This window comes from Heterostelium album (genome assembly GCF_000004825.1).
Source record: "Heterostelium album PN500 unplaced genomic scaffold PPL_contig1, whole genome shotgun sequence".
In the NCBI taxonomy this organism is placed as follows: Eukaryota; Evosea; class Eumycetozoa; order Acytosteliales; family Acytosteliaceae; genus Heterostelium; species Heterostelium album.
Genome location: NW_008805078.1, coordinates 140,185 through 155,306, shown reverse-complemented (window position 1 = coordinate 155,306; position 15,122 = coordinate 140,185). Strand labels below are relative to the sequence as shown.

The 15,122-nt window shown below is 31.6% G+C and overlaps 8 protein-coding genes across 8 annotated transcripts; 7 read left to right on the top strand and 1 right to left on the bottom strand.

Annotated features, from left to right (window-relative positions):
• Positions 1-1,859: 1,859 nt before the first annotated feature.
• PPL_00910 (uncharacterized protein) lies at positions 1,860-2,354 on the top strand (the record flags this gene model as incomplete). Its single annotated transcript, XM_020571930.1, has 1 exon — positions 1,860-2,354. The coding sequence occupies one exon, from the start codon at positions 1,860-1,862 to the stop codon at positions 2,352-2,354; it is 495 nt and encodes a 164-aa protein (XP_020437788.1).
• A 287-nt stretch (positions 2,355-2,641) lies between these two features.
• On the top strand, positions 2,642-4,981 carry PPL_00909 (CAP domain-containing protein; the record flags this gene model as incomplete). Its single annotated transcript, XM_020571929.1, has 6 exons — positions 2,642-2,672; positions 2,780-2,854; positions 3,511-3,600; positions 3,671-3,708; positions 3,781-4,006; positions 4,089-4,981. 6 exons carry the CDS (start codon positions 2,642-2,644, stop codon positions 4,979-4,981), a joined length of 1,353 nt encoding a protein of 450 aa, XP_020437787.1.
• A 266-nt stretch (positions 4,982-5,247) lies between these two features.
• auh (enoyl-CoA hydratase/isomerase domain-containing protein) lies at positions 5,248-6,147 on the top strand (the record flags this gene model as incomplete). Its single annotated transcript, XM_020571928.1, has 1 exon — positions 5,248-6,147. The coding sequence occupies one exon, from the start codon at positions 5,248-5,250 to the stop codon at positions 6,145-6,147; it is 900 nt and encodes a 299-aa protein (XP_020437786.1).
• A 410-nt stretch (positions 6,148-6,557) lies between these two features.
• PPL_00907 (uncharacterized protein) lies at positions 6,558-7,718 on the top strand (the record flags this gene model as incomplete). Its single annotated transcript, XM_020571927.1, has 4 exons — positions 6,558-6,785; positions 6,870-6,959; positions 7,055-7,451; positions 7,573-7,718. The coding sequence occupies 4 exons, from the start codon at positions 6,558-6,560 to the stop codon at positions 7,716-7,718; spliced, it is 861 nt and encodes a 286-aa protein (XP_020437785.1).
• Positions 7,719-7,978: 260 nt separating this feature from the next.
• On the top strand, positions 7,979-10,496 carry cdc40 (WD40 repeat domain-containing protein; the record flags this gene model as incomplete). Its single annotated transcript, XM_020571926.1, has 6 exons — positions 7,979-8,128; positions 8,220-8,328; positions 8,438-9,815; positions 9,891-9,957; positions 10,204-10,237; positions 10,414-10,496. 6 exons carry the CDS (start codon positions 7,979-7,981, stop codon positions 10,494-10,496), a joined length of 1,821 nt encoding a protein of 606 aa, XP_020437784.1.
• Positions 10,497-10,667: 171 nt separating this feature from the next.
• On the top strand, positions 10,668-11,033 carry PPL_00905 (uncharacterized protein; the record flags this gene model as incomplete). The annotated part of the gene is made up of 1 exon (XM_020571925.1): positions 10,668-11,033. One exon carries the CDS (start codon positions 10,668-10,670, stop codon positions 11,031-11,033), a length of 366 nt encoding a protein of 121 aa, XP_020437783.1.
• A 245-nt stretch (positions 11,034-11,278) lies between these two features.
• PPL_00904 (uncharacterized protein) lies at positions 11,279-13,191 on the bottom strand (the record flags this gene model as incomplete). Its single annotated transcript, XM_020571924.1, has 5 exons — positions 11,279-11,732; positions 11,835-11,947; positions 12,034-12,156; positions 12,788-12,838; positions 13,120-13,191. The coding sequence occupies 5 exons, from the start codon at positions 13,189-13,191 to the stop codon at positions 11,279-11,281; spliced, it is 813 nt and encodes a 270-aa protein (XP_020437782.1).
• A 397-nt stretch (positions 13,192-13,588) lies between these two features.
• On the top strand, positions 13,589-13,844 carry PPL_00903 (uncharacterized protein; the record flags this gene model as incomplete). The annotated part of the gene is made up of 2 exons (XM_020571923.1): positions 13,589-13,598; positions 13,657-13,844. 2 exons carry the CDS (start codon positions 13,589-13,591, stop codon positions 13,842-13,844), a joined length of 198 nt encoding a protein of 65 aa, XP_020437781.1.
• Positions 13,845-15,122: the final 1,278 nt, after the last annotated feature.

The following is a 15,122-nucleotide window of genomic DNA, read 5'->3' as shown; positions in this document are numbered from 1 at the left end:
ATAAACAATAATAATTCAATAGTCAAAATATATATATAAACAATTTGTCAAAATACAAAAGGAATTAACATTATTTAATTATATTTAGATATAAATCTTTAATCACCAATAAAAAAATAATAAAAATCAGTCGTTTGTCTTCTTACTATGAAAGATAGTCAAAATACTAATAATAATCAAAACAACATGAGTGGGGTTAACAATGTCATTACAATTTGTGGTTTGTATTATATTATTGTTGTTAAAACCAAACACAAAAAACAAAATGAAGTGAAAAAAAATACTACAAAATGAAATCAAATTAAATAGATTAAGATAAACAAACTGAGATAATAAATATTTGCTTGGTGATGTTGTTTTTGCAATAACAATGATATTAATAAATGAGAGTTGAATTTGTATTTTTCCAAGAAATTATTGAAATTTGGGAAATGTATAATCTTTTTTTCATTTTTTTTTATAGAAATAATGATTAATAAATTAATTGTGTTGTGTCTGTTGTTTAAATTTAAACATATATATTGTAATTGATGAGCAATATATTTGGATTGAATAATTATTTGTTTTCATCGGAGCTTGGTGGTATTAATAGTAATATATATAAACACAATGAGCATAACAATGTGATAAGAGATAGTAGTTCAAATAGATTCACAAGATCGTTACACACCAAAAACAAATCGAATGAAATCCGAAGAAGAATTCGTTCAATAGATCTATCCGTACAAAACGAGATACTCTCTGCTCATAATGCACCCGTCTATCATTTAGATATAGATAAATCTGAATCGAGATAGTATGTATTATTATAGGTAAAAGATATAAACGTACTTAAGTAAGACACTAACTAACTAACTAACTAACTAATAATTAGTTTGTTAGCATGTGGAGCGGATGGATCGATTGCAATCTATGATATTTTAGAATCGAGTTTCAATGAGAAGAAGCGAAGGAAAGTTATATCGTCGGTGTCGCAAATGAGACGACCGTGTCAGTCGTTGACTCGCGCGGTTACCGATGTGCAGTGGTTCCCTTTCGACACTGGGATGTTCTTCTCGGGCGCAACCGAAGGAACTGTCGATGTCTGGGATACCAACAAAGAGATGATCTCACGAACTTTCAATCTTGAGAATTCAGTCAATGCCATATCGTTCAGTGCGCTGCCGTCGACGCAGCTCTTGATAGCGGTTGGCACTTCCGACCAGAAAGCGCGACTCTGTGACATCAGAACCGGTATGTCTACACACTGTCTCTCGGGTCACCGTGAGTCTATCCTCGCCATAAAATGGTCACCCTATTCGCCGTTCCACTTGGTGACCGGCTCGAAAGACAAGACGATACGTCTCTGGGACATTAGGAGATCCGACAACTTCCTAATGGCACTGGATCAACACAATGAAACAACCGATAAAATAAATAGAACGAATCAACTCCCCACTAATGAATATCAACAACAGCAGCAGTTGCAATCAAGCTCGTCATCAAGTTCGTCAGGATTCGACGCGGCAAACGAAAGATTGAAATCACACAGACCCAAATACTTTAATAGACAAGGAACCAAAGCATATTCAATCAGTTCGATCAAACCGAACGATCTAACACAGAGTTCACCTAATATGGCAGCGAAAGTTGCACCTTTTGCACACAATGGATTTGTTACGAGCTTGGTTTGGTCGCACGACGGCCAGTTTCTATATAGTACCGGTAGTGATAAGAAGATCAGGCGTTGGGATATGCAACTGGGTACGAATACATTTGTTGATTTTCCTGCGGTGTACAATAGCAATATGACGGGCAATCAGATGTGTCTGTCGTACGACGGCAACTATCTGTTTCATCCGAATGGCAAGCAGATCAATATGTACGACGCCAACACCGGTGATCTGGTGCGTTATCTCAAAGGTCATTTCGAACGTGTCAATTGTTGTGTGTTTCATCCTCACGAGGAACTACTGCTGAGCGGTGCAAACGATAGAAATATTCTAGTATGGGATCCCTCAAATCAAGAAAGAACAGATAATTATCCAGACAACAACAACAATAATAATCAAAATGATATGATATTAAATGACAATAATAATATTAACAATAACAACAACAATAATAATAATAATGATAATAATAATGATCGTTCTTCAATTAACTATAATGATTTCACTTATAATGATACACAACAAGATAAAAGACAACAAGAAATAGAATATAATCAAAGAATGGCTGAATTAAATAATACTAATAACAATAGCAATAACAATAATAATAGCCATAACAACAATAATAATAACAATAATAATAGCACGAATCAAAATCTTACTTTACCAGATGAAGATAGGTGGTCAGATGATGAGGATTAATAAACTAACATTAAAAAATAATCATTTGACCAATTTTTTACTTTAGTAGTATTTATTATTTGAATCATCATGTTTTACTTAAATCATTGATCAATCAAAATGATTTAATAAATAGTGAAATGGTAGAGTCAAACTTGGTTTGATCTTCTTGTATTTTAGACTTTTCTAATAAATCGTCAACAAAGGTTCTGAGTTGTGTCATCAGATAGTATTTTAATCATATTTTTACTTGCTCTAACAATGTTTCTTAATACATCAAACTAACGTGCATAAAACCATTAGGAACAATGGTTGGTTATTATAATCAATGGTCCAATAGTAAAAATAGAATGTTGGTGGAGATCAATATTATTATTATTACTTCAATGAAGAAACAGTTATAATTATTATCATTTTCAAATATTATTTTATTTTATTTTTGCTAGCAGATAAAAAATTTGGTAGATTCTGTTTTAAAAACAATCTAATTTTACAACCACAACAACCACAACAACAGTTTGGTAAGTTTAAACTTCTTTCTACAAAATATATTACTATACAAACAACACATATTGCTTATTTAAATTTAAAAAATTAAAATTTAAATTTTTAAAAAAAAATTGTCAAAAGACATGGGTTGGAAGGTTTCCTACTGGTTTAGAAAACAAACTAAAAAAAATCCAGCCAATTGGGAGAAAAATGGTTGTTTTATTGATGAATTGGTTTCCTAAAATACTAACATCATCATTTTAGTTAGATTTTTTTATTTTTTTCTTTATTGTAATGTCTTTTTTTATGATATAGAGCTAAGATTGATAAGGATTTTGTTGAAAATTTAACTAAATTTTAAGTATTGCTACTTCTCAATGGTTAAACAAGTGGAACAAACAGTGGTGAACCACGGTTGATTAAAATATCTTATCGTTCAATTATTTTATTTGATTTGATTTATTTATTGATTCAATTGATAAGAAGTAGTAAGTAAAAAAAATATCCATAGGACAAGGGTTTGAAAACCCTATTTATTCTCTAGATTTATAAATTCAATTTCAAATCATTTCAATCTTTCAATTCTATTTATTTATTTGTACTTTAAAATTTATTTATTTATTAAAAAATATAATTATGAAAATATATTTATTTGTAATATTAATTATTGTTTCCATTTTTGTAAGAGATTCCTTACAATATGGAGAAGCGAATGCCGATGGAAATCCAGTATGGGAAGAACGTGAGTTTCATGCTTGGTTAAATGCTATGAGAATGGGTAAGATATTAATTATATTAAACTATATTATAATATATTTTTATATTAATTAGAAAAAAATAATATATAGCACCAAAACAATTTGTTTCAACATATTATCCATCATTTGTAAGTAATACATTTATGAATCCATCTGTGTATCCTGCAGTCAAGCCATTGTATATGTATGATTTAATTCAGAGAATGGCCAAGGCTCACAGTGTTGATATGGCAACAAAGAATTGTTTCGCCCACAACGATTGCAATGGTACAACGATCGATACTAGATTCGAAAATTGGATGGGAAATTGTGATACAGGAATGGGTGAGAACATCGCTGCCGGTATTACACCAGGTTACTATGCCAACATGTACTTGGCATGTGAAGGTACTACCGCTCCATGTACTCCAGATGGTACAAACGATGGTTAGTATAAAATAATATTTTCTTTGAGTTGTGAGTCAACAACAAATCAAACTAACTAACTTGTTATTATATAAAATTTTAGGTCATCGTAGTAATATTATGTTGAGTTCTTATGTAAGTGTTGGATGTGGATTTGCTTACAATTCAAATTCAAAATACTCGAACTATTGGACACAAGACTTTTCAAGAGCAAGTTCATGTGATGTTCAATACGGTCCAATCTATGGTGGATCTCACTCTTTCTGGACAGGAAATGGATTGATTTATATTGCCAACTGGTATTCAGCCAGTGCAACTATTACCTCTGCCACTCTTTATGTCATGCCAGCCAATGCAAACTCAGCCACTTCCTACCCATTGACTTTGAATTTGGGATCTGCCTCACAGGGATCGTATGCCTACACCGATGCCAATGGAATTACCGCTAATGAATGCAATGCCTACGTCTTTGTATTCGTTGCCGGTGGAGTTACCTACAGATATCCAAGTACCGGTTCACTCTTCACCGTTAAATCATCGTCGTCCCAATGCTCAGCTTGGAGCACCAAAGAGATTGTTCCAGCTTCTTCATCATCGACCACATCTAACCCAACAACCTCTTCGAATCCAACAACTTCTTCCAACCCAACAACTTCATCGACCACATCAAAGCCAACAACTACATCAAGTACCACTACAACCAAACCAACAACAACAACAACCAAACCAACAACTGGAACTACTTCTGGTGCCACTACCACAAGACCAACAACAACAACTGGAACTACTTCTGGTACCACCTCTAAGCCAACAACAACCACCGATGGAACTACTACTACAACCACCGATCAATCAACAACAACTGGAACTACCACTACTGAGCAAGCATCAACTACAGATCTATCTGAAGGATCACACTCTCTCAATGATAGCAATGTTTTAGCTGTACCACTATTCTATTTATTCACATTGATTGCATTATCTTTGTTATTTTAAACTACACACAAACAATATGTTTTAATAAAATTACCCATTTATTTATTTATAACTTTTAAAAAAAAAAGATGTAGGGGGAAAAATTGTGATTCCAAGTTTTGTTCCGAATTAATTAATCACGATGCTCTGAACAATCATTTTAAAAATGATCAAAAAAAATGATGCACAAAATTTATGCAAAAATAAATAAAATGAATAAAAACTATTCAGATGACACCAAACTATTTAGTTTTATTATTTTAATTTTTTATATATTTTTATATAAAATGTTAAGAAATTTCAGTTTTGGTCTATTAAAGAATAGTCAATTCAGATCTGTTTTAGTTAGATCTTTTGCCAGTGAATCAACAGCTTCATCAGCAGCCTCAGCAACAGTAGGAGATGAATGTACTCTTGAGAGATTGGAAGGTGCTGACAAAGGTATCAGTGTTATCACATTCAATCGTAGTGCTGTGAAAAATGCGATCGGTGCCAACTTGTTGCGTCAATTCAAATCGCATCTCTCCACTGTGCGATTCGACCAGGAAACACGTGTTGTCATTCTGCGTTCCTCTGTCAGCGGAGTGTTTTGCGCCGGTGCCGACTTGAAGGAGCGTGCACAGATGTCACAGAAACAGGCATCGGAGTTTGTCTATGATTTGCGAAATTCATTCACCGAACTCGAAGTTCTGCCACAGCCAACGATCGCCGTCATTGACGGTGTCGCGCTGGGCGGTGGTCTTGAGATGGCGCTGTCCTGTGACTTCCGATTCGCCAGTACCGCATCGAAGCTCGGACTGCCCGAAACCGGATTGGCTATCATTCCCGGTGCCGGTGGAACTCAGAGATTGCCAAGATTGATCGGACCTGCTGCCGCAAAAGAATTGATTTTCACCGGTGCCGTCATCAACTCGAAGCGCGCCCTCGAAATCGGATTGATTCAACGTGAGACCGAGCCAAGCGAGACATTCAACAAGGCAGTGGAATTCGCACGAACCATCCTACCAAAGGGACCGATCGCCATCAGAGTAGCCAAGATCGCCATTGACAAAGGCATGAATGTAGACATCGCCACAGGTATGTCTATCGAACAGGCATGTTACGCACAGGTCATCCCAACCAAAGATAGAACCGAAGGTCTCACCGCATTCAAAGAGAAAAGACCACCTGTATACAAAGGTGAATAAATAATTTAACAATTATAATTAAAATTAAAATTACAAAAACCAATAAAATAATATTATCTTATTCCTTATTTATTTATTTAAATACTAAAAAAAAAAAATCAAAACTTAAATATATTTGAAAATGTAATAATAATCCCTATCTATTTTTATCTTTATCATAATAAATAATAATAAAAAAATTAAAAATAAATTAGTCTGCTGTGTTTATGTGGTGTGTGGTGTTTGTAATATTAAAAATAAGAAGTTTGCTTTTATTACCTTTTTAATATATTTTTTGTAACAATTAACATCGTTTGTTAAAAAATAACTAATATAGTTTGTTGTTTTGTTATATCTTGATAAAACCAGCAAACCAAACAATAGAAATTAGAAATTAGAAATATCCAGTAAATAGAAATATATATATAAATATGGTGAAAGTATATTGTGTATCGGATATCCACACTGATTATCCATCGAATTTGGAACATATTAAACAACTACCTGCAAAAGAAGATAGTGTACTTATTGTATGTGGTGATATCTCTGATAATATTAAAATCATAGAAACAACACTCACCTCGTTAAAGTCGAAATATCCTGCCGGTGTATTCTTCATACCTGGTAATCATGAACTATGGTGTGGAAGATCAGATAATGTATGTGAAATTTCCTATATCATACTTACTTTATCATAATTAATATATTGTTATTATTACTATCATCATCATCATTATGATTAGTGTTCAAACTCAATGCAAAAACTTAATCTAATCACTGAACTATGTAAGAGAATCGGTGTTATAATGTCACCTACCAGTGTACATGAAGATGTAGGTTTATTTATTTGTTTATTTGTTTTTATTTGAGATTTTAAAAAAACATAGATTTTAATTTAAAATATAACAATGAATTCAACTATATATAGTTGGCTATTGTACCAATGTTTGGTTGGTATCATCCATCGTTCGATGAAGATTGGAGTAAGCTCTCGGACAAAGAGAAGAAAGAGACATTCACAGAGTTATATACGGTTTGGAATGATTTCAGACATTGCAAATGGGATATAGCGCATCTCGATATCTCGAAACGCTTCTTGGACATGAACGATAGGATTATCGATGATTTCATGGAGAAACATCAGTACTCCTATCCGAATAACATCATTACATTCAGTCATTTCCTGCCTCGAAGAGATTTGCTACCACCGAAAGAACTACTACTCTACAAGTCGTTACCGATGGTCGTCGGTGACACCCAACTCGATGGTCAACTCCGAAAGCTTGGTTCAAACATTCATGTATATGGTCATACTCATATCGATAGTAAGTAGTGAGATCATCTTATCTTATCTAATTAACTATTATTAATCATAGTAATACTAATACTAATGAAAATCAAAATCAAATCACTCCTGACTTGTTATTATTATTATTATTATTGTAGAGGATATAACAATTGACAAAGTTAAATATGTACAAAATGCATTTGGATCACCACATGAAAGAACTGGATGGAAGAAAGCACAAATAACCGGTCCATACGAACCAAAGTTGATCTACCAAGATGATGTTAAAGCAAATATTAATTAAAAAGAAATACAAATATCATTAAATACAACAAACATTAATTTTAAAATCAACAATTTGATTTTCAAATTTTTCATAATACAAATTTTATAACGAATCTTTTTTTTTTTTAATAAAAACTATTAATAAAGATAATAGTTTATAATTCATTCACATATATAATATTTCATAGATAGTTTGTCTAAACACTATCTTTTTTATTTATTTTTCTTAAAATATATATATAATATATATTATTTTTCTTTATTTTATTTAATATAAAAATGGATCTTATTAAAGGATATGGTTCAGATTCAGATTCAGATGGCGGTGAATCAACTAGTAAAGAAACTATAGTAAATAAAAATGTAGAAATAAAACAGATTACTTCATTTAAACCTACTGCTATTGCACCTTCTGTACAATCAATTAGAGTATGTAGTTAGTTAGTTATTATTGCATAAAGATTAATTAAATTGTTATTAACATTCTACATTTAATATAATAACATATCTATCTATTTAGGTATCTGAGAATAAAATAGATCCAAATTCAAAATCATTAACATATAATGCAACATATGATCAAATGTACGGTGAAACAGAAGGTCCACATACTCCATACTCAAGATCAAGTAAGTAAACTATAGGAATGTTATGAATGAATATCAGTATGATGATGATCATTATTATTAGAATAGCAACAGTAAACACTAACATAAATCATTCATGATTTAACAACAGAACAAAGAATGGATCCATCATTAAAGAATCATAAAACAGGTATTATCGAAGATTTTCATATCAATGACTTTGCATTTTCAGAACAATATCATACATTTAAATCATACGGTTATGCAAAAGATCCGTCCAATTCGAATGTGGTTATCGGTAATTTGAATAACTATAGAGATGGTGTAACTGTTTATAATGGTGTAACTCCAAATAGAAACAATAGTAGTAGTAGTAGTAGTAATAATAATAATAATGGTGATGGAAGTGGTAGTGGTAGTGGAAAGAAAAAGAGACAACATGAAGATCCTGGTGATATTAAAGGATATCAAGGACCTTGGGGTTCGAAGGATTTCGAGATCGAGTTGAAAGCAAAGATCGCAGAGGAAGACAAGCAGGATGCAAAGATCGAGATGAACGATGTACAGAAACAATACTTGGATATGCGTGCGAAACAACAGAAAAAGACAAAGGAGACACCAGAGACATCGGCTACTATGCATCGCGAGAAGAAGCTCGACTACATGGGACGAAGCTGGCTGGAGCCACCAAGCGAGCTGCGTGCTGGCGTCAACGATAGCTACCTGCCAAAGAAGCTGATTCACACGTGGACCGGTCACACCAAGGGTGTCTCGGCAATCCGTCTGCTGCCCAAGTACGGAAACCTGTTGCTCTCTGCGAGCATGGATACCACCGTAAAGATCTGGGATGTCTATAACGAGCGCGATTGTATACAAACCTATATGGGACATCAGCAGGCGGTGCGTGATATCTCGTTTGCCAACGACGGACGACAGTTCCTCTCGTGTGGCTACGACCGTGTGACACGACTCTGGGATACGGAGACGGGCAAAGTCATCTCCAGCTATACGAACGGCTCCACTCCCTACTGTATAAAGTTCAATCCCGACGACGACAAACAGAACGAGTTTTTGGTGGGTGGATCCGATCGTAAGATTCTGCAGTACGACACCAAGTCGAACCAGATCGTGCAGGAGTACGACCAGCATCTTGGCGCGATCAATTCGCTCACCTTTATCGATGACAATCGTCGGTTCGTTTCGTCGAGTGACGACAAATCCATGAGAATATGGGAGTGGGGTATACCCGTGGTGATCAAGTACATCAGTGATCCCGAGATGCACAGTATGCCAGCGGTTGCACTACATCCCAAGGGCAAATGGTTCGCCGGACAATCGATGGACAATCAAATTCTGGTGTATCGTGCTCGTGACAAATTCAGAATGAACAAAAAGAAGCGATTCCTCGGACATACCAACGCAGGTTACGCTTGTCAACTCAATTTCTCACCCGATGGCAAATATATAGTCAGTGGTGATGCCTCTGGAAAAGCATACTTTTGGGATTGGAAAACTTCTAAAGTTTATAAGTAAGTCAATTTTAAATTTATAATCAACAACATTCATTAACTAATCTAATCTAATCAATCTTTTAATTTAAATAGAACATTACAAGCACATGATGATGTTTGTATAGGTATAGAATGGCATCCAATTGAGTCATCCAAGGTAGTAACATGTGGTTGGGATGGAAAGATAAAATATTGGGATTAATCTAATCCTACATAATAAAACAATAGTTATCTTTTTGTTTTAAAAGTTACTGAAAAGATAAAACTATGAAAGATAACATCATCCAACAACTACTAAAAGTTTATTTAGGAGTTTTTCTTTGATAGACAGATGATTGTATAAATTTAAACATATTATTTGAACTATTATTTCAAAAGACCGAAAAGGAGTTATATCTTAATTTAGAATAACGTCACTGAAACTTGTTGCTATAAAAATAGTGAGTTCTTTCATTTGTTTCTTTATATCGATAAATAAAATATTTAAAAATTTGAAGATGTTTAACATTTTATATAAAATTATTAGATGGGTGACACAAATCATTATGATTAAATTTGTAAATATATTATAAATGTTTAAATAATAATCAAATCCTACAAACAACTATTAATACAGCACTTTCATCATGGGAAACATATTATCTCTTTATAACAAACCATCATATTACAACTACGACAATTTTCCAATGTCTGGTCTAGAATCATTCCCACCAAAAATAATAAACCAAAGTATTGCTAACCACGCCTACCTAATGATATATTCCTCCCCGTCTGACTCTGGTACAACATTGGCTGGACATTATGCGATCGTTCTCGATATCAAAGGGGAGACTACAGAGGCCCAACAACCCCAAAGGTCTGATGATGCACATGGTTCTAGCGGAGAGAGGTGTTTCTCAAACTGTCATTTGTGAAGTCCATAGATACGACAAGCAACAACCATCAAATTTCCTCAATAGAGTCATTGCACTTGGCAGGGTCTCAAAACAGTTGGACCATCAAGCTAGATGGAGAGTTTGGGCAATGATAGTTTTTAATAATTTCATAGAGAATCATTGTAATGGTGTCTTGACCTGGGGATCATCGACAAACTGTCAGAATTTTACTCGTCACTTGGTTAGTAAGTTGGATCTCGTATGGCCAGATGATATCCCTATTGCTTCTGACTACGCTCCCATGGCTATAGATCTAGTGTCTTTCTATAGAGACATTGAGATCTCATCCAACACAAATTAATTTAAATTAGAAGATTTAATATTTAGTTTTTTAAATAAAAATTGTTTATATTTTTTGAAGTCATCTTATTTGTTAATTTACTTCTTTAATTTAAATTTAAATATCTAATAAAAAAGTCTTTTTTTTTTTTTCTTAGAGTTTGAAAAGATAAAATTATGGAAGTATATACATCCATCAGTGATATTACTAAAAGTTTATTTACAATTGTTTGTTTTGTTTGTCTGTTTGTTTGGTTTGTTTGTTTGTTATACTATACTATTTGAATCACTTGCTATACTATTTGTTAAATCATCTTCTTCATTATTGGTTATAGTTTGATCTGTTGTTATAAAAGTAGGTGTAGGAGTTGGAGAAGTAGTTGTTGTTGTTGTTGTTGTTGTCGCTTCGGTTGTTTTAATTGAATCTGCACCAACCATTTGTTCACCATCTAAACTATCCAATCTGATATCCTGTGAATTTGCTAATGGCAGTGATATCGCACCTTCTATTCCATCTTGAGCATTGACCTTCTTCTGAGCGATGATGTCTCTCTTGTTGTAGAGCACCAATAGTTTTCTCGTGAGCTCGTCAATCTCCAACTCTGTCTCCTTCAGCTGTTTCTTAACGACTTCATTCAGCTGTTTCTCCAATGTATCTCTTCTTTGTTTTTGTTGATCACTCAATTCATACTTTGATAGATCCGATAATGTTTTCTCCATTCTATAGAATAACAAAAAAAAAAAAAAAAACTATTAATATCTTGCTTGAGCTAAACGACACTAACCTTAATGTTTAATAAAGAATAAATACAACACAACATACAATTGTAATTTTTTAGTTTGTTCATCTTTTTGTGCTTCTAATTTATCTAATGTTGTAGATGTTCTATTGATAGCCAATGATAGTTCAAATTCTATATCCTGTCCACTAGTTACCTAAACAAAAAAAAATGAAACAATAATAAAATGTTAAATTAAAAAACAAATAGACTATTTTCTACTACTATTAAATATAAACATACATCTTGTTTTGCTTCTTGTACAGTTTCAGAGATATCCTCTATCATCTCTTGTCGTTTTATCTGATTTGTTCTCGTTGGTAAAAGACTCTTTATAAATTGATACATTTTTCTTTCTTTCTTTCTCTTTTGTTTTAAAATATATATATATTTGTTATAGACTATAATTGGATTGGTAACTTTTAATAAAAATAAATAAATAAATAAATCTAGTCTTAATTAATTAATAGCTATAATTCAATAAAATAAAAAAATGTTTATGTATATTAAAATAAATGAACTACTTGTTTTTTTTTGCCTGGTCAAACAATTCAAATAAATATTTTTGTGTAAAAAAATGACCACACCCTATACATTAATATAATACACATTAATTAATTAAATATAATAAAATATCACAGATTTTAATTGTTTTTACTAAAATATTATAAATATTAAGATAAAAGATATCAATTTATTTGTGTTGTAAAATGAGATTACAATATATTTACAATCAAAAACATTTAAATGATAATAATAATTCATAGCTACATATCATACATGCACAACAATGCTACTACTATATCCCTCATTAATCTTTAACGCTATAAGCAATTGTACAATAATAATAATGATATCAGCTACTTTGAAATTAGATAGCGACGCTATAATAGATATCAAACTTTAATAAAAGCATGTTGAAAATTTAATAAAAATAATATTGTGATAACACCTTCTTTTTAAATATTTAAAAAATGGTTATTTAGAATATATTTACTTTACATGATAACAATTGCGAATTGACATCATTCAATTGATCAAAAGTTATCTATTAAATTAAATTGATTTCATATCAAAAGTGTGTTATTATTGAAATTTCACTTGAATGAAAAATGTATTATTAAAAATAAAGCACTGCAATTTGTGGAAATAAAGTGAAAGCAAAGGTGATGATATTGCCCATAAAAAATGGAATAAAGAAACTTTGTTATCAATGATATAAATAACATGATAGAAAGTATACCTACCTCAATTGAATCAAATAAGAGATGTTGCAATCATACGCAAGTATGCTTAAACAAATTCTCTTACTTCGAAATTTTAAATAACAAAACATCTATCTATTATATCTCGTCCGGATGATAGAGTAGTAGAACTTTTACTACAGGACAAAATATTCATACCTTCAAACAATTTTTGGTTGTTGCTGAATGTCTTCAGGAAAAGATTGCTTTTCTATCTTTTAGTTGACTTTTAACAACATCACCCCCTTTAAACTAAAGATAAAAATTAATTAGCTATATTTTATAATTATATCTCATCATATCAATAGGACCAGTTGAATAAGAGTATTTTTAACTATAATATTTAATTGATGTTTTATTAAAGTTATAAATAAAATTTTAAAACAAAAATAACAATTTAAAATGTGCCAAGAATTCTGATTGCAAGGACCCAATTGGTTTGATATCAGTTGAAAAAATAATGTGATGGATTGGACGTTCAGTTTATTATAAATAGGGACAAAAATGAAATCATTTTGATATCAAATAGTATTCTTAAAAACAAACTTTAAATAATGTTAATTGGTAAGTTTTAATTTATTATCTAAAAAAAAAAAACTAATTATTAAATATATATTTGTAGGAACTATTCAAAAACTCTCTTTAAGTTCACCTTCATCAAATGTTATGATTAACACACAACACTCTCAAGGTGCGAATACTCTCCAAAGTGACAATCAATTGGAGGGTTGGGTTGGAGGTTACTATTACCGACACCAAGGTCATTATTTCTCTGCAACTGTAAACTATGCTCCAAGATGGTATAATTAAATTTAAAAACTACAATAATCAATAAATATATTTATTGTTACCTGTCCATTCTCAAACTAATTCTCTATTTTTATTTTTTAATTTAACATTATTAAATCTATAAATATCTATAATTTAACTTGATTTACCAATGAAATTAAAAACAACAATCCTTTATTCTTCAGGTCACCTCTGCTCAAAGATTATATTAATATAACTTTCGGAAAGTAGAGCACCATTTTATTTAGTAAGTTATTCTAGATCTCGATAAAAAATGAAATCGTTTCGAAACCAGATCAAGTTTATCTAGAAACCAATTAAAAAGAAATTTGGTACTTTGTCTCAAAGTTAAAAACAAAAACACTTTCGTTTTGATCGAAAAAAGATGTATTAATCTAAAGGGCAAGTTGCAACAATAGACGCCTCTTTATTAATTTTAATTAAAATCAAAAAAATAAAAAACAGTAATCTGATGATTTTCGAGATTTGTATCAGACCATAGTAGATTGGTTAACTCGTCCAATCAAATCAATTTCACGTCGACTTTTGCATATCATCGTATTGTTATATTTAGAAATTGATTTCAGATAATGATTTAAATGATGATTTTGCATCGTGCTTTGGATCTAAAGTTTGTTGGTATGGATGGGAGGAGTTAAAAACAACACAGTTTTTTTTTGGTTGTAAAAAATAATTCAAATTGTTTTGTTTTTTTTGGTGGGTGCAAAAAGCATTCAGTTGATCTTTTTTGGTAAAAAATCAAAAATATACGATAAAAATTACTTTTTTTTTTTTTTCAATCCAATTTTTAGTTATTTTGATCACGTTTTATACCACTAACCACCACCACTCGACTAACACAAAAAAAAACCACACATTCATGCGCCAAATAAAAACAAATTTACCAACAAAGTAACACCTCAATCTCATTAAATAGTTTATACGCTTGGACACCATACCAGACCAACCAAAGACTTATTTTTAAATTAAAACATTTGTTCCACTCTCCATCCCCACCAACAAACAACCAACTGACTTCTTGCCCTGTCAATATCTCAGAGCAATCATCATCCTTATCTTATTGAATTAGTTTTGTTTTGTTTAGTTTTAAATTTTGTTTGAATTGGTTTGATTTGATTTTTTTGTCCAAAGCTTCTTGACCCACTAACCACTGACACTCAATCTCAAATCACTTTTTTCGTAACTTATTTATATATATATAAAATATATATAGTTTAGTTAGTATATATTATATTTATTTTTTGTATTAGTACTTCACAAACAAACAAATTTAAAACA